Source organism: Belonocnema kinseyi, chromosome 2 (assembly GCF_010883055.1).
Source record: "Belonocnema kinseyi isolate 2016_QV_RU_SX_M_011 chromosome 2, B_treatae_v1, whole genome shotgun sequence".
Classification (NCBI taxonomy): Eukaryota; Metazoa; Arthropoda; class Insecta; order Hymenoptera; family Cynipidae; genus Belonocnema; species Belonocnema kinseyi.
The window spans coordinates 133,628,761-133,645,717 of record NC_046658.1 but is presented as its reverse complement, the minus strand read 5'-3'; the positions used below and the strand labels follow the sequence as shown (position 1 = coordinate 133,645,717).

At 23.2% G+C, this 16,957-nt stretch overlaps 1 protein-coding gene across 2 annotated transcripts in view; it reads left to right on the top strand.

Moving 5' to 3' along the window:
- The window catches only part of LOC117167308 (TBC1 domain family member 25), a 65,123-nt gene that overhangs the window by 14,877 nt on the left and 33,289 nt on the right, over positions 1 to 16,957 (top strand). The window contains exons 3-5 of one of the 2 annotated variants that reach the window (XM_033352145.1): positions 551 to 646; positions 4,815 to 4,980; positions 15,888 to 16,542. In XM_033352145.1, coding sequence (XP_033208036.1) covers positions 551 to 646; positions 4,815 to 4,980; positions 15,888 to 16,542 — 917 coding nt within the window. Of the gene's footprint in view, positions 1 to 550; positions 647 to 4,814; positions 4,981 to 15,827; positions 16,543 to 16,957 lie in introns of both variants that reach the window. The other variant, XM_033352144.1, reaches the window with a different exon arrangement.

The following is a 16,957-nucleotide window of genomic DNA, read 5'->3' as shown; positions in this document are numbered from 1 at the left end:
TTTTTGAATATTTTGTGTTCTTAACATTAGAAAAAGAACCCAGAGAAGGGAACTTCAACGGGGGTTTTAAATAAATTTAATGAATAATTTTAATTATAACCAAAGAATTTTAAGTGGTGTATGCTTATTTTAATATAATTTTGCGATTTTCAGGGATTTTAACGAAAACCTAGAGAACTTTAGGGAATTTATTTTATTTTAGAGAATTTCGACTGATTCCAATAATTTAACTTTTTTTTTAAAGATTTTAAGGTGTTTTAAAAGATTCCAAAGAATTTCAAGAAATTGTTGCAACACATTTTAGAACTCTTAATATTAAAAAATTTGATATAATGCATTTTTAAATAGTTTGTTTTTAAACTTGTAAAATAAAAATCCAGGACAAATTATAAAAATGTTGTTTATCATTTTCTATTTGTAAAACTAAATTTGTAATCTTTCTACTTTTTTCTCCCTTTTTCATGAAGAAATTACCCTTCTTCCCATTTTTTAAGATTTTCTTTGTGCTGTAAATAATTCTTTAATCACTTTATAAACGAAATTGTTTCAGAGAATTTACTGTATCTTATCGTGCAATCGACGATTATGGGTCAGAAACTTACTTGTTTTTGCTTTCTGATTGGGATTTGGACGCAGCGTTTATCAGGTATAGAATATTTTATGATACAGTGCAAAAAGAGTACTTTATCAACATTTTGTACTGAAATTTATCAATATTTTATAATAAATAAGTTTATTTCAAATTCTTAAGGAAAAAAACCGATTTTTTTTTAATTCTGGTATTTTTTAATTAAATAATTACATATTTCAGCAAAAAGGTAAATTTTCAATCTATACGATTAAATTTTACTAAAAAAGACGAATTTTAATCAAAAACAGATAAATTTTCAAATAAATAGTTGAATTTTCAACAAAGAATATTATTTTTTCATAAAAAATTATAATTTTTAACAAATACGTAAATTTCTAACCAAATAATTTAATTTACAACCAAGAAAAATAATTTTCTTCCAAAAAAGATACATTTGTATTAGCTAGCATACATTTTCAACGAAATCCATGAAATTTTAAATTAAAAAGATGAATTTTCAACCAAAATTGGAATAGTTCGTTTTTCATAAAATAGAATTGTCAAGAAAAAGAGCGAATTTTCTACAAAATAGTTGAATATTCAACTCAAAAGTATGCATTTTCGACAACAAAAATTGAATTTTGTACCAAATTTAGTATTTTTCAAGCCAAGGAGTTGAATTTTCAACAAAACATATAAAAATTTATATTTCAACAGAAAATAATGGTAACTTTGGATTTAAAAAAATTTAATTTAACGAAGAAGAAAGACGAATTGTATAAAAATAAAATGATTCAATTTTTATTCTAAAAAATCACTTTCTAACTAAAAATTGAATAGTTGAATTTCCATTGAAAAAAATATGATTTTCAATTTAAAAAATTGAATCTTCTACCAAATTGTGGATTTTTCAAGCTAAAATTATGAGTATTCTATCTGTATTTTTATTTTATTGTTGTATTTGAATTTTCAGTCTTAAAAGATGAATCTTTAACAAAAAATATGCATTACTGCTTAATTAAAAACGGAACAGTTAAATTTTTATTGAAGAAAATAATTTTTAATTTATAAAAGCGATTTTTCTACGAAACGGTTGAATTTTCTACCAATTTTTGGCATTTAAAGCCAAAAGAACGATTTTTCCACAAAACAGTTAACCGAAAATTAAATAGTTAAATTTTCATTGAAAAACATTAATTTAAAAAAGCAAATCTTCTACAAACCCGTTAAATTATTTAGAAAAAAAATTTAATTTGATGCGAAATAATGGAATTTTCAAGTTAAAATTACTAATTTTCTTCTAAAAGTTGATTTTTCAACTAAAAAATGTAAATTTTTAGTAAACAGTTTATTTTTTAACCAAACTGCAAAATTTCCAACTAAAATTGTGAATCTTTAAGAACAAGAAAACTAAATTTTCGATTGAGTAGTTTAATTTTTAACCAAGGAGTGAAATTTTTAACAGAATCTATTATATTTGATGGCTCAAAAAATAATATTTTAATTTTTAATAAAAAAAAGAAACAATTGAATTAAAGAAAAAAAGAGGAATTATTTTTAAAATACCAAGAAGATTAATTTTCTACCAAAAAGATGAATTTTCAACGAATTAGTAGTTGAATTCTTATTCTAAAAAAGTTCACTTGTTAACAAAAAATTTAATAGATAAATTTTTATTGAAAAGAAAGTAATAAATTTCAATTCAGAAAATCGAATTTTCTACAAAACAGCTGAATTTTCAACAAAAATTTTAATGTATTAAATTACGGAGTTTGAAGCCAAAAATACTAATTTTCCATGAAAATTTAAACATTTTTTCACTTAAATAATATGAATCTTTAACAAACAAAAAAAAAATCAAAATTTTGTAACCAACAATTTTAACAAAAATTATGAATATTTAACAGAAATACTTGAATTTTCAACTTAAATAGACCAATTTTCAACCACTTATGATCAGCTTTCAACAAAAAAAGGAATAATTAAATTTTCAGTTAAAAAAAATTAATTATCTACCCAAAAAAGGATAAATTTTCAACCAAAATAATGAGTTGTCAACTAAAATTCTGATTTTTCGACTGGATTAGATGAATTTTAAAACAAACAAATTCATTTTCAAACAAATAAAGTAATTTTGTACCAAAAATGTCAATTTTTAGGCAAAATAAATTAATTTTTAACGAAAATGTTTAATTTTTAACTAAAAAAAGGTAAATTTTACAACATTTTGTTGAAGTTTGAACTAACAAAAAAAATTTTTTAACCAAATCTGTAATGATTAAATTTTCGGTTAAAAAATTAATTTTGCAAAAAAGATGCAACCAAAGTGAACTATAAAACTTAACAAACAAAAAAAGCAATGAATTTTGAATGAAGTAATTTAGCTTTCAACTAAGGAGTGGAATTTTTAACAAAAAATTTAATATTTTATAATTCAACAAACAATATTTTAATTTTTAATAAAAGTTCATTTGTTAACCGAAAATTAAATAGTTAAATGTTCATTGAAAAAAATGTAATTTAAAAAGACAAATCTTCTACAAATCCGTTAAATTTTCAACAAAAAATTACCTTTTCTACCAAATTATGGAATTTTTAAACCAAAATGACTAATTTTCTTTGAAAAGTTTAATTTTCAACTAAAAAATATGAATTTTGAAGAAGCAGTTAATTTTTCAATCAAACTGCGAAATTTTCAACTAAAATGGTGAATTTTGAACAAAGAAAAAAACGGAATTTTTTATTGAATAGTTAAATTTTCAACCAAGGAGTGGAATTTTTAACAAAATGTATAATAGTTGAGAATTTAACAAAAACATTCTTAATTTAAAAAATTTGATTTTAACCAAAAAAGACAAATAATATAAACATTTTAGTTGATTTTTCAACCAAGAAGATTAATTTTCTACCTAAAAATATGAAGTTTCAAGTCAGAAAATTCAATTTTCTATCAAACATTTGAATTTTCTGTCAAATAATGGAAATTTGAATCCAAAATACTAATTTTTTACGAAACAGTTGAATTTTCTACTAAAAAGTATAAATCTTTAACCAAAATGAAATTAATTTTTAATGAAGTAATTTAACTTTCAACTATTGAGTAGACTTTTTAACAAAAATCTAATAGTTAATAGTTCAAGAAAAAGTATTTTAATTTTCAATAAAAAAAAAACAATTGAATTTAACCAAAAAAGACGAATTATATAAACATTTTAGTCGATTTTTCAACCAAGAAGATTAATTTTCTACCTAAAAATATGAATTTTCAACAAAATATTAGTTGAATTTGTATTCAAAAAAGATCACTTGTTAACGGAAATTTCAATAGATAAATTTTTATTTAAAAAAAAAGGAATTTTCAATTTAGAAAGTCGAATTTTCTACAAAACAGTTGAATTTTTAAAAACAACAAAAATTTAATTTTTTATCAAATTATGGAATTTTGAACCCAAAAATAATCATTTTCTACCAAACAGTTGAATTTTCTACTAAAAAGTATAAATCTTTAACCAAAATGAAATTAATTTTTGATCAAGTAATTTAACTTTCAGTCATGGAGTGGACTTTTTAACCAAAAATATTTTTCATCCTAAAAAAATTAATTTTCAACCAAAGTGCTGAATTTTTATTAGAAATTAGGTGATTTGTTAACCGAAAATTAAATAATTAAATTGTAATTGAAAAAAATGTAATTTGAAAAAGCAAATCTTTTACAAAACCGTTAAATTTTCAACAAAAAATTTAATTTTCTACCAAATTATGGAATTTTTAACAAAATCTATAAAAATTTGATAGCTCAACAACAAATATTTTATTTCTTAATAAAAAAATAATTGTTAACGGAAAATTCAATAGATACATTTTTGTCTAAACAAACGAATTTTGAATTTAGAAAATTGAATTTTTTATAAAAAAGTTGAATTTTCAATAACAAAAATTAATTTTTTATCAAATTATTGAATTTTGAAACTAAAAATACACATTTTCCACCAATAGTTGAATTTTCAACTAAAAAATATTAATTTTTGTACAGTCCTAAATGTGCATGTGCTATCAGTTTCTTTTTATTTTCATGAGTATGCAGACTATTTAAAAAATATAAATAAAGTGGAATTAAACGACTTATTATATTTAATTAATTAACTCTTTATAAATTATAAAGTTAATTAATATAATATAAAGTAATAAATAAATATAAAAAAGAAATAATTTTTATTGAATTATTTAAATTAACTTTTACTAGTGCTTCGGAACCTTACCTTTACCTTCAAGTGAATTTGAAACCTTTCGGTGAAACGGGGGACTGTGAATATGACTGGGATCAAAATGTACAAGAGGTGGCAACGAGGCAGCAAGAAACGGGCTTTCCATACAAAACTCAAAAACTTCCAGGTCTAATTATGAATAAGGTGAGACTAAATCCATTCTGATTTTACATCATTTTTTTCAACTATTTTTTTTTTTTAATTTAAAAGCCTGATCTTTTTACCCGAAAATATTAATTTTTTATGATAAAGACGAATTTTCAACGAAATATGTGAATTTTCAACAAAATAATTCAATTTTCTACCAAACTGTTTAATTTTCAATCGCCGAAACTCATTTTCTAAAAAGTGGTATCCTCAAAGAAAACAGTTTAATTTTCAAACGAAAAATTATACGTTTTCAACAAGAACAAAAACTTTTTTATCACAATTGTTAAATTTTTCAGCCAAAGAGACGAATTTTTTTTATAAAACGGTTGAATTTTCAATTAAAAAGATTGAATTTTCAAATAAAATATTTTCAAACAAAACAAAAAATTTTTTTTTTAAATAGTACTTTAACTTTAAACAAGGTACTTGATTTTTCAAAAAAAAAATATTAGTTCTCAAATGAGAATATAATAGTTGATGTTACGACCGAAAAATATTCTAATTTTATGCTAAAACTAGTTTCAACAATTCTGCGAAATTATTAAATTTTTAAGCCCTGAAGGAAAATTTTTAAAAGAGAATAGTTGAATTTTCAACCCCAAAATCAATTTTTAACAAAAAAAGTTAATTTTCATTCAAACAATTGGATTTTCAACCAAATATTTAAATTTCCTACCAAACTTATGAACTTTCAAGCAAAAAAACCAATTTACTACAAAAAGGTCTCATTTTCCAAAAATAGGATTTTGGAACAAAAAATATGAATTTTCAACTGAAGAGTTAAATTTACTACCAAACTGTTAAATTTTTAAGAATAACAGACGAACTTTTTTATAAAACTGTTGAATTTTCAACTAAAGTAGATTAATTTTCAAATTAAAAATTATAACTTTTCAACAAAAAAAAATGTTAAAAAAATGGTTAAATCAAAATAAAAAATGATTGTTTGAAATAGTATTTTAACTTTAAACAAGGTACTTGATTTTTCAAACAAAAATATTATTTCTCAACGAAGAAACTAATAGTTGATGTTCCGACCGAAAAATATTTTAATTTTATGCTAAAATCACTTGAATGAAAAAAAAAGAAATCCCCATTAAGATAATTTTAATCAAAATTTTTAACTGCAAAATCCAAAATATAAATTTTTTACAAAACATTTAAATTTTTAACCCATAATTGAGAATTTTCTACGAAATTGTTGAATTTTTAAGCCCCAAAGACGAATTTTTTAACAGAACAGTTTCATTTTCAACCCAAAAATATGAATTTTTGACAATAAAGTTCATTTTCATTCGAACAATTGGATTTTCAACCAAATTGTTAAATTTGCTACCAAACTGTTAAATTTTCAAGACAAGTAGACGAAATTTTTTCATAGAACTGTTGAATTTTCAACCAAATAATTGAGGCCTTAACTGAAGTAGATTAATTTTCAAACTAAAAATTATAACTTTTCAACAAAAAAAATGTTAAAAAAATGGTTAAATTTTCCAGCCAAAAAGACAATTTTTTTTAATAAAATTTGAACTTTCAAATAAAATGATGAATCTTCAACCAAAATAAAAAATGATTGTTTGAAATAGTATTTTAACTTTAAACAAGGTACTTGATTTTTCAAACAAAAATATTATTTCTCAACGAAGAAACTAATAGTTGATGTTCCGACCGAAAAATATTTTAATTTTATGCTAAAATCACATGAATGAAAAAAAAGAAATCCCCATTAAGATAATTTTAATCAAATTTTTTAACTGCAAAATCCGAAATATCAATTTTTTACAAAACATTTAAATTTTTAACCCATAATTGAGAATTTTCTACGAAATTGTTGAATTTTTAAGCCCCTAGGACGAATTTTTTAACAGAACAGTTTCATTTTCAACCCAAAAATATGAATTTTTAACAATAAAGTTCATTTTCATTCGAACAATTGGATTTTCAACCAAATAGTTAAATTTTCTACCAAACTGTTAAATTTTCAAGACAACTAGACGAAATTTTTTCATAGAACTGTTGAATTTTCTACCAAATAATTGAGGCCTTAACTGAAGTAGATTAATTTTCAAACTAAAAATTATAACTTTTCAGCAAAAAAAATGTTAACAAAATTGTTCAATTTTCCAGCCAAAAAGACCAATTTTTCATAAAACAGTTGAATTTTCAATTAAAGAGATTGCATTTTCAAATAAAATATCTTTAACCAAAATAAAAAGTCATTTTTATATATATTGCGTTTACTTTAAACAATGTGCTTGAGTTTTCAAACAAAAAATATTAATTTTTAACGTATAATGTAATAGTTGATGTTTCGACCGAAAAATATTCTAATTTTTTATTAAAACCACTAGAATTAAAAAAAAAAACGAATTTCCAATACGAAAATTTCAATCAAATTGTTGAACTGTCAAAACCAAAAAAAAAAAATTTTTACACAACATTTAAATTTTTAACTCATACTTAAAAATTGTCTACCAAATTGTTTAATTTGTAAGTCTTAAAGATGATTTTTTAACAAAAAAGTTCATTTTCATTCGAACAGTTGGATTTTCAACCAAATAGTTAAATTTCCTACCTAATTGTTGAACTTTCGACAACAAAAAAATACTATAAAAAGTTTCATTTTCAACTCAAAAATAAGATTTTTGAACAAAAAAATTAATTTGCAACAGAATAGTTCAATTTACTACCAAAATGTTTAATTTTCAAGACAAAACGACGAGTTTTTTTTTTACAAAATGGTGGATTTTTCAAAAAAATAGTTGAGGTTTCAACTAAAATAGATTAATTTTCAAACTAAGAAATAAACATTTTCAGCAACAACAATATAATTTACTAAAATTGTTTAATTTTCCAGCCTAAAAGATGAATTAAATAAATCATTTGAATTTGCAACTAAAGAGATAAGCTTTAAATTGAAAGTATGAAACTTTAACCAAAACAAAAAATGGACTTTTTAAATAGTACTTTAAATTTACACAGAAAAAGTTTATTTTTCAACCATAAAATTTAAATTTTCCACAATAAATGTAGCAGTTGATATTTCTACGAGACATAAATTTTAATTTAAAATTTCAATTTTTTACCACATTGTTAAATGTGATTTTCAACAAAATAATTGAATTTCTTATCAAACTGTTGAACTTTCTAGCAAAATAAACACGAATTTACTACAAAAAAGTCTAATTTTCAACCCAAAAAATAGTATTTTCGTACAAGAAAAATTAAGTTTTAATCAAATAGAAGTTATATCTTCCTTTATATTATTTTTTATATTAAATTTAATAAATAAATTCATTAATATATCATTTCTATTTTGTTAGCCATTAAAAAATGTAAACGTGCGTTTGAAACTTTATTAACTATTTTTCAACTTAAAATTAACTCCATAATAATATAGTCGAAATGAAAGATTTTCATTAAATTTAAAATAATCTTGAAGTCTATATTATTTAATTTTTAACCCATTTGATTTGAAATGTTTTAATTTAGAGTAAATTTAAACTAAATTGAATCCAAACTAATTTAAACGAAGTGTGTTAAAATTGTTTTCACAACTTCTACACATATTTTTAAATTATTCGAATTTTTCCCACAATTTTTGGGAATCCTACAAATTGAAAAAAAAAAATCTTAAAAGATTTCAGGTTCTTTTTTGATAATTTTTGAAATCTCTTAAAATCTGCTTAAACTTTCTGTTACAATAATTTTTCAAAATGAAAAATCATTTTTAATTTTCCTAAGAATCTTAAGACATTTTTTTTAATTCTTTTAAAGTCTTACAATTCATAAAAAACGTGCAAATTTTTCCCTTGAAATCTGCCAAAATTTACATTTTGTTTTAAATTCGACTGTAAATATTTGAACTTCAAGTTTTAAATTTAATTCGAATCTTTGTAAAACTTCTAAATATATCTTAAAATTACTCTATTTTTTACAAGTAATATGTGGTTCTATTGCTATTTCTTCATTTTTAAATATATTTAAAAGTTCCGAAAAAAAATGTTTAAATTATTTTGAATTCGGAAAAATTTTTAAACACTTCTAGATTTATCAAGATTTTTAAATAAAATTTTAAACCCGCTGATTTAAGAACTGTGAAGTTAAAAGAAAAACAATTTTATTTTTAATGTGTCTAGCTTAAAATTACTTAAAATAATATAATTTTGAACATTTTTAATTTTCATTGTTGAATTTTTGTATTAGAAGTATTAAAAATGTTAACGTGGATTTGTATTTTGAATAATTGAATAATAATTTCGAGTAATAATTGATTTTATAAGACGATTCGGAATCAGTTCACAAGTTAAGAATTTCCAGAGTTTAATGTTAAAAACTAAAATGTTACAATTTGAAAGTCTTATTAGTTTATTTCGAAAAAGTCAATTTTGAGATAATATTTAAAAAGATTTACAAAGGTATCAAAAATGTATGTGGAAGATTTTAAGGAAATTTTTGTTCTGCAATTTTTCAGGATTTAAAAAAAATGTTTAGGAAAAATTCAAAATATTTTAAAAGATGTTTGTAAGTTCTGAAAAAATACAAAAAATAACTAAAAATTTTAACTTCAGCTTGGTTTTTTCTGAACATTTTTAAAATTTAAATTTGTTAAATTCATGTATATTCTTTTGAATTGTTTGGTATTCATTAGTCACACTTTCATTTTTTTTTAAATTACCCTTCATTCTTTTAAATTCTTTGGAATTAAAAAAATTTTGAATTCACTCTAATTCTTGTAAATTTACTTAATTCTACTCCAGTCAAGGGATTTTTTATATTTTTTGATAAAAAAAATGTTTTTTAATTGTGATTTGATAATGGTAAGAATAAAAATGACGAAAAAAGTAAAAAAGAGAAGGAAGGGGATTTAGTTGGTTGCCTTTTTATTTTTCTTCCCTTCTTTTTATTCTTTTTAAATAAAAAACAAATTTTTTTCTTTTCTTTTTTAGGGGGAAAAGAGAAGAGGAAAACTTTTCCTTTTTCCTGATTGTAATGGGAACATTTCATGGTGGTTGTCCATATTTGTCCATATTCATTTCAGATTTATACCTAATTCTAAATTGCTTTGAATTCTTTTGAAATATTTCCGGATATTTTTAAAGATTCCAAGAAATTTTTTAAAGATTTCAATAATTTTAAGGAATTTGTAAGATTTTGGGGTATTTTAAAAACTTCCAAGGCATTTTTAGAAACTTTTAATTTCAAATATTTTAGAGAATTTTAATAGATTCCAAGGAATTTTTCACTAATTTAATCAATTTGAAGTGATTTTAAAGCTCTTGAAATATTTTAGGATAAAGAATTTTCGAGAATTTTAAGAAATCTGAAAACTCTTAATATATTTTATTACATTTCCCATGATTTCCGAAAATATAAAATTTGACAGGATATTATAATATTTTAGTGGATTTTAAAGAATATATTCATGGGAAGTGAAGTAATTTCTAGGGTTTTAAAGGTTTGAAGAGATTTGCAATTCACCCTGAATTCATATTAAGTTGTCCTAAATTCTTTTGAATTCTCTTGAATTTTATGAATTTACTTGAATTTTTTTATTTTACTTGAATTTATCTAAATTTACTCTATTGTAATTAATTTATTGGAATTTTTTAATTTAAACGATTTTAAATGATTCAACGTTTCAGAAGGTCCTTTAAAAGATATCAAAGAATTCGAAATATTTTAGGTTTCGAGGGATTTCAAAAGGTTTTAAAGGATTTGAAATATTTTAGGGTATTTTAGAAGATTACAAAGAAATTTTTAAAAAGATTGTAAGGCGATTTATAAGTTTTCCTAAGGATTTCAATGATTTTAAGGGATTTTTAAAGTCCCCAAGCGTTTTTAATTAATTTTTTGGAATTCCTGGCAATATTAAAATTCGTAGAATTTCACAAGCACATAATATTGTAATAAATTTCAAAGAATATATTAGAAGAAGTGAGGAATTTGGTAGGGTTTCAAAGATTTAAAGATATTTTCAAATATTTTTTGCACTCATTTGAAATTCTTCCAGAATGCTTACCAATTTATCCTAAATTCTTTTGAATTCTTCTAAATTCTTCTCAGTTTAATAAATTTAAACAAAGTTTTTGTTTAATTCATTCTTAAGTATTTTAAATTCATTTTAAATTAATGAGAATTTCATCACATTCTTTTAAATTCAGTTTAATTTTTCTAAGCTCATTTTAAACTTACTAAATTCAATTAATATATTCATATTTCTAAATTGTCAACGATTCTTTAAAAAAAATTTTATTTTACCTTGAATTTTTATCAAATTTATCAACTTTTTTTTTATCTTAAATTCTTCTAAACTTATTCCCAGTTTACGGATATAAGTGGAATTTTTTTATGAAAATAAAAATGTAACAATTCATTTTAATTCTTTTGAATCTAACTTGAATGGTTTTGAAATCTTATGAATTTATCCTAAAGTTATTAGCCTTTGATCAAGAAAAAAAGTACCCTTTGGTCCCTATATTTAATCACCCAGGGCAGGGGTCTTCTAAGGTAAATCCTGTATCTACTACCTTATTTTTTGATGACGGGAACCCTTAAACTCGAGACCCTTATTTCTATTCAAAACTTCACGCTAAAATGGAGAATTATGAAATAAAATAATGAATGTTTAGTTTTCGTTACTTTAATATTGTTAAATAAAATATTCAATGCCATTGTAATTTTTGAAAACTCTCAATTTAAATTCCCTAAAAATTGTTTTGTGTATAAATAATTCAAAATTTAATTTGCAAATTAAATAAAAAAGTAGCAAGAAGTTCACAAATCTTTGAGCTTCTATTACCTAATATTCAAAACATAATCAATTTTAAAATCTACAAGAAAATTTTTTTTCAATATTATAAATTTCGAAATTGTTAAATGCACTTAAATAATTTATTATATTATTATATCTAATAGATATAAAGAATAAATAAGTTACAATTTTTACGATCTGTTAATACCAATGCAAAGAAGTTTTCCCCTTCAGTTGCGATACCGTTTTTCAAAACTTTTCTTCTAAAAATTAAAAATTGCTTTTTATTTGAAAAGTTTTTTTTAATCATTTAATTTTAAAGGTTTATAATTTGAAAAAATTGCATTTCGAGATGTAAAAATGACGAAAAATTAATTTTTTATCTTAGAGAAATTTGTGGCATCAATTAACATTTTTTTTTAATGTAATAAAAATTATAAATTCTACAATGTAAGCAACTTTGACTTTGAAACATTCAATGTACTTTAAAGTAGTATCAAATTAAACATTTTTATTTAAAAGCGGAGAACCCTTTTTCTGGTATAACTTAACAGAGCTTGAAATACAAAGTATTTTATTTAAAGTATTTTAACTAAGCAATTTTCGATAATTGTTCACAAATAAATGTTTACCACATTAATAACACTAAATAATTTTTAAAAAATACTACTAATAATAAAAATAAGAGGTCAAAAATAGATTCAAGGCGTTCCAAATTTAGTTTTTTTTTGTTGCAAATCGAGAATCTGTAAATAAAATTATTTCAGAATAAAATTTCGAATATAGAAAAAATCAAAAACTTTAAAAAATGATTACTTAAAATTCAAAGGAATTGAAATTGCATTAGCGATTTTAAATACCGGGAAAATTTTCAGAATAAAAGTTTTTTCCAACTTTGATTTTAACCGTTTTTAAATAATTTCCTAAATTGTCATTTTTGTCAATTATTATATCATTTAGTTTAGAATGCTTAATTCAAAAATATTTCACTTTAAATATTTTCTATTTTAGATTTTTAATTTTTAAGCATGTATTTTAATTTAAGGAATTTAAAAATGCAGTTTTAAAGGTTAAAAAAAATTAAAAATTAGAAGTTTTTAAAATCGAAGATTTTGTTTAAAACTGGGTGGCCACCGGACCGGGAAACCGGAAATTTTACGAATTTTCAGAAGAAAAATCTGGAAATTTATGATAAAAAACAGTTTTATTTTATCAATTTTAGATATAAATAAATAAATTATTTTAAAAATTGATCTGTACTTTAAGTATAGAAATCTGAACAATAATTGATTTGACCAAACAATTCTAGATCCGTTCAAAATTTGAGAATTTCCAGGTTGTAACTCTTTCAATCCCAAAATCTTGATAAGAATTGAAATTATTATATCATTTAGTCCGATATTTTTATTTTTAAATAAAAGTTTTCATGATTTATTAATGATATATTTTTAATTCAGAGTTTCAGGTATTCTTTTATATTATTTTTTTATATTAAATTTAGTAAATAAATTTATTAATGTATTATTTCTATTAGTTTTTTCAGCTATTAAAAAATGTAAACGTGCGTTTTACTATTTTCAACTTGAAAATAATTCCATAATAATAGTCATAATTAAATGTTCTTATTAAATTTAAAATATTGTGAGTCTAAATGATTTAATTTTTATCCCATTTAATTTGAAATTTCTTAATGTAAAAAAAGAATAAGTATTTGATATTTAGCAATATTTCACTGTTCATTTAAGACGAGTAAATTTTCGAAGAACTTTTAATCTTTTAGCGTTACAATTTTAATTGTTCTATTTAAAAAGTGTTTAATTTATAAGTGAAATTGTTACATTTTGACGCATAAATAACAATTGAACACTTATTATTTGTAGAAAAAATTGAGTAATCTTAAGAGATATTTAGAAGTTTTGAAAAGATTAAAAATTAATTATAGACTTCAAATTATTTCAAGTGATTTAAACGAAGTGTGTGAACATTTTTTTCAGAACTTCTAAATATATTTTAAGATTAATCGAAACTTTCCTACAATTTTTGAATATCCTGCAAATTAAAGAAAAAATCCTTAAAATCTTCCATGTTCTTCTTTTATCATTTTTTAAATATAAATCTTCTTAAACTTTCTGTTATAATAATTTTTCAAAGTGAAAAATCATTTTCGACTTTCACAATTTTTAAAAAAGTTCTAAATTTTTTGTTTGAAATCTACAAACATCTCAATTTTATTTTTATTTCGGCTGTATGTACTTCAAATTATTTCAAGTTCTAAATTTAATTCGAATCATTTTTAAACTTCTGAATATCTCTTAATATTACTGTAATATTTTTACAAATAATAAATGTTCTACTGTTATTTATAAATTCAAATTTAATTTTTTTAAATTTGCAGGATTTTCTAAAAGTTATAGAAAAAATTTAATTCATTTTGAAATATATTTAAAAGCTCTGACAAAAAAATCAAAAATAATTTTGAATTTGGATTTGAAGGATGCCTAAACTATTTAAAATAAAAATAACTTAACTTCTAATTTAAGAATTGTTAAGTTGAAGAAATTATTTTTCAATTTTTGATTTGTCTAACTTAAATTAATATAATTTTGAAACATTTTTAAAGTTAATTGTTTTATTCTTTAATTTAGACTATTGGACATGTTAACGTGGATTTATATTTTCGGAACCTAATCTAAATCTTTAAACTCTATGATTGATAAAAGTTCTAAATTTTGCAGTTCATTCGCATTTCATTTAATGCTTTAATTTCTTTATTGTTTATTACTTTATATGGAAAAATGTTAAGAATATAGTTTGATTTTTTAAATTTCATTGGCCGTGAAAAGTGTTTGCGCACCGGGAAAAGGCCGGAAAATAACCGGGAATTTTTTTCTTCGATTTTTTACCTCTCAATATGTAAATTTTTTTATTATAAACCTTTAAAATTAAATTATTAAAAAAAACTTTTAAAATAAAAAGAAATTTTTAATTTTTAATAGAAAAGTTTTGATAAACGCAACTAAAGGGGGAAAATTCTTTTCATTGGTATTAACAGATCTTAAAAATGGTAATTTATTTATTTTTTGTATCTGTTAGATATAATAATACAATCAATTATTTAATTTCATTTAACAATTTTTTAATCTTTTAATATTGAAAAATATGTTATTATGGATTTTAAAATTATGTTTTTAATATTAGGTAATAGATAAAAAAAATTACAATTTTATTTAATATTTTCTTTCACAATATTAACCCTCAAACGGTACACCATAGAAATTTGGATAATCATTCATTTTCCTCATGATAATTTGCTATAAATAAAGCGGCGTTTTTGAAAAATTACTTTTTTGGAAAAAAATTCGCCATTTCTTCGCATTGTATTTAAATTAATTAAACTTTTCGGGATTTTGCAGTTAAAGAAACACACAATCATGGAAAAATATTGTTTATGCCGAGAATGTGAATTTAGTATTTTTCCCGGTAGGTCAAAGTTGGGGTATTTTCAAATGCGTGATTTACAGTTATGATGGAAGGGAAATGAAAGTAATGCAAAATTTTGGCATTTGATACTTTACACTCTATTCAACTTCATTCCCATGCATCTAATGGAAAAAAATCACATTTTTGCCAAATTTATTGGAAATTATTATGAAAAATCGATAAACAACAAATAAATGTACATAAACATACTTACATTCAACAAACGAACGAAACTCCTTTACTTGAGAACGTAAAAGGTACACAGGTGCTAATTCGCACCAATTCGATTTTTTTTCGTCCTTCTATCTCGTAGTGATCAATGAAACTGGATCTCACCGGACTTGGGCCTGAAACCTTGGGGTTCGCACATATTTGTCGTGATGGGTATAATCCCGTACAACTGTCTATAATCAAATGCTACCAACTGTTGAAAAACGACGGTGCGAATTTGCACCAGTGTACCATTTGAGAGTTAAAATAACGAAAACTAAACATTCAAAGGATCTAATTTTGGAAACCCGTGAGTCCTTGGGACTGTGAGGCCTACAATTCAAATAAAAATTTCATCTAACTCGACTTGAAATCTTTCTTGCACTCTACACACTAGGTGTTGAGCCAACTCTCGAGGATACAAAACGTAAGCAATGCCGCCTCCTCATCCTTACAGATGGAGAAGACCTTCAATCTGGTGCAGCGAGCTCTCGGCAACTTGGCTGACGAGTCCTCCCATCAAAAGAGCCATCCACCTCGGCCACCTCTGACAGATGCCGAATTTCGAAAATTCCTCGACCCGATAGGACAAGTCGTGCATTCGAAGGAGCTCCGTGCCGTCATTTACTTTGGCGGAATCGAGCCCAGCTTGCGGAAGGTCGTTTGGAAGCATGTCCTCAACGTCTATCCGGACGGGATGTCAGGTCGCGAGCGGATGGACTACATGAAGCGGAAGGCACAGGAGTACCAGAATTTACGCGAGAGGTGGAAGAGTCTGATTCAGCGGGGCCAGAATGTGGGCGACCTGGGATATGTGACGAGTATGGTGAGAAAAGATGTTCTGCGAACAGACAGACATCACAAATTCTATGGCGGACCCGACGACAATCAGAATATAGCTAGTCTTTTCAATATTCTGACAACCTATGCCCTGAATCATCCGAGTGTGAGTTACTGTCAGGGGATGAGCGATTTGGCGTCGCCGCTTCTAGTCACGATGCGTGACGAAGCGCAAGCTTACATTTGTCTCTGTGCCTTGATGAGAAGACTTAAGGATAATTTCATGCTGGATGGTATCGCGATGACTACCAAGTTTGCCCATTTGTCCGAAGGTAAGGGAAATGGGAGATAAATTATTCATTTTTATTTATCAACAGGAGTAGTCTTTCAACTAATTATTAATTTTAATCAATTGTTTTACATATATTTTCAACTAAAATTATTAATATTTAACCAAACTATTTTAATTTTTAACTAAAATAGACAAATTTTCAACCACATAGTTGAAATTGAAAACATAAAAAAGATCAGTTTTCAACCCAAAGTGAAATAATTAAATTGCCAGTTTCAAAAAATTGATTTTCTACCAAAAAAGGCAAACTTTCAACCAAAATGATGAATTTTTAACTAAAATGATTAATCCTAAACTGGAATTGATCATTTTAATTTTAATTTATTAACAGGTGTAGTCTTTTTAATAGTAATTTGTAGTCTTTTCAATAGTAATTATATATAATTAACTGTTTT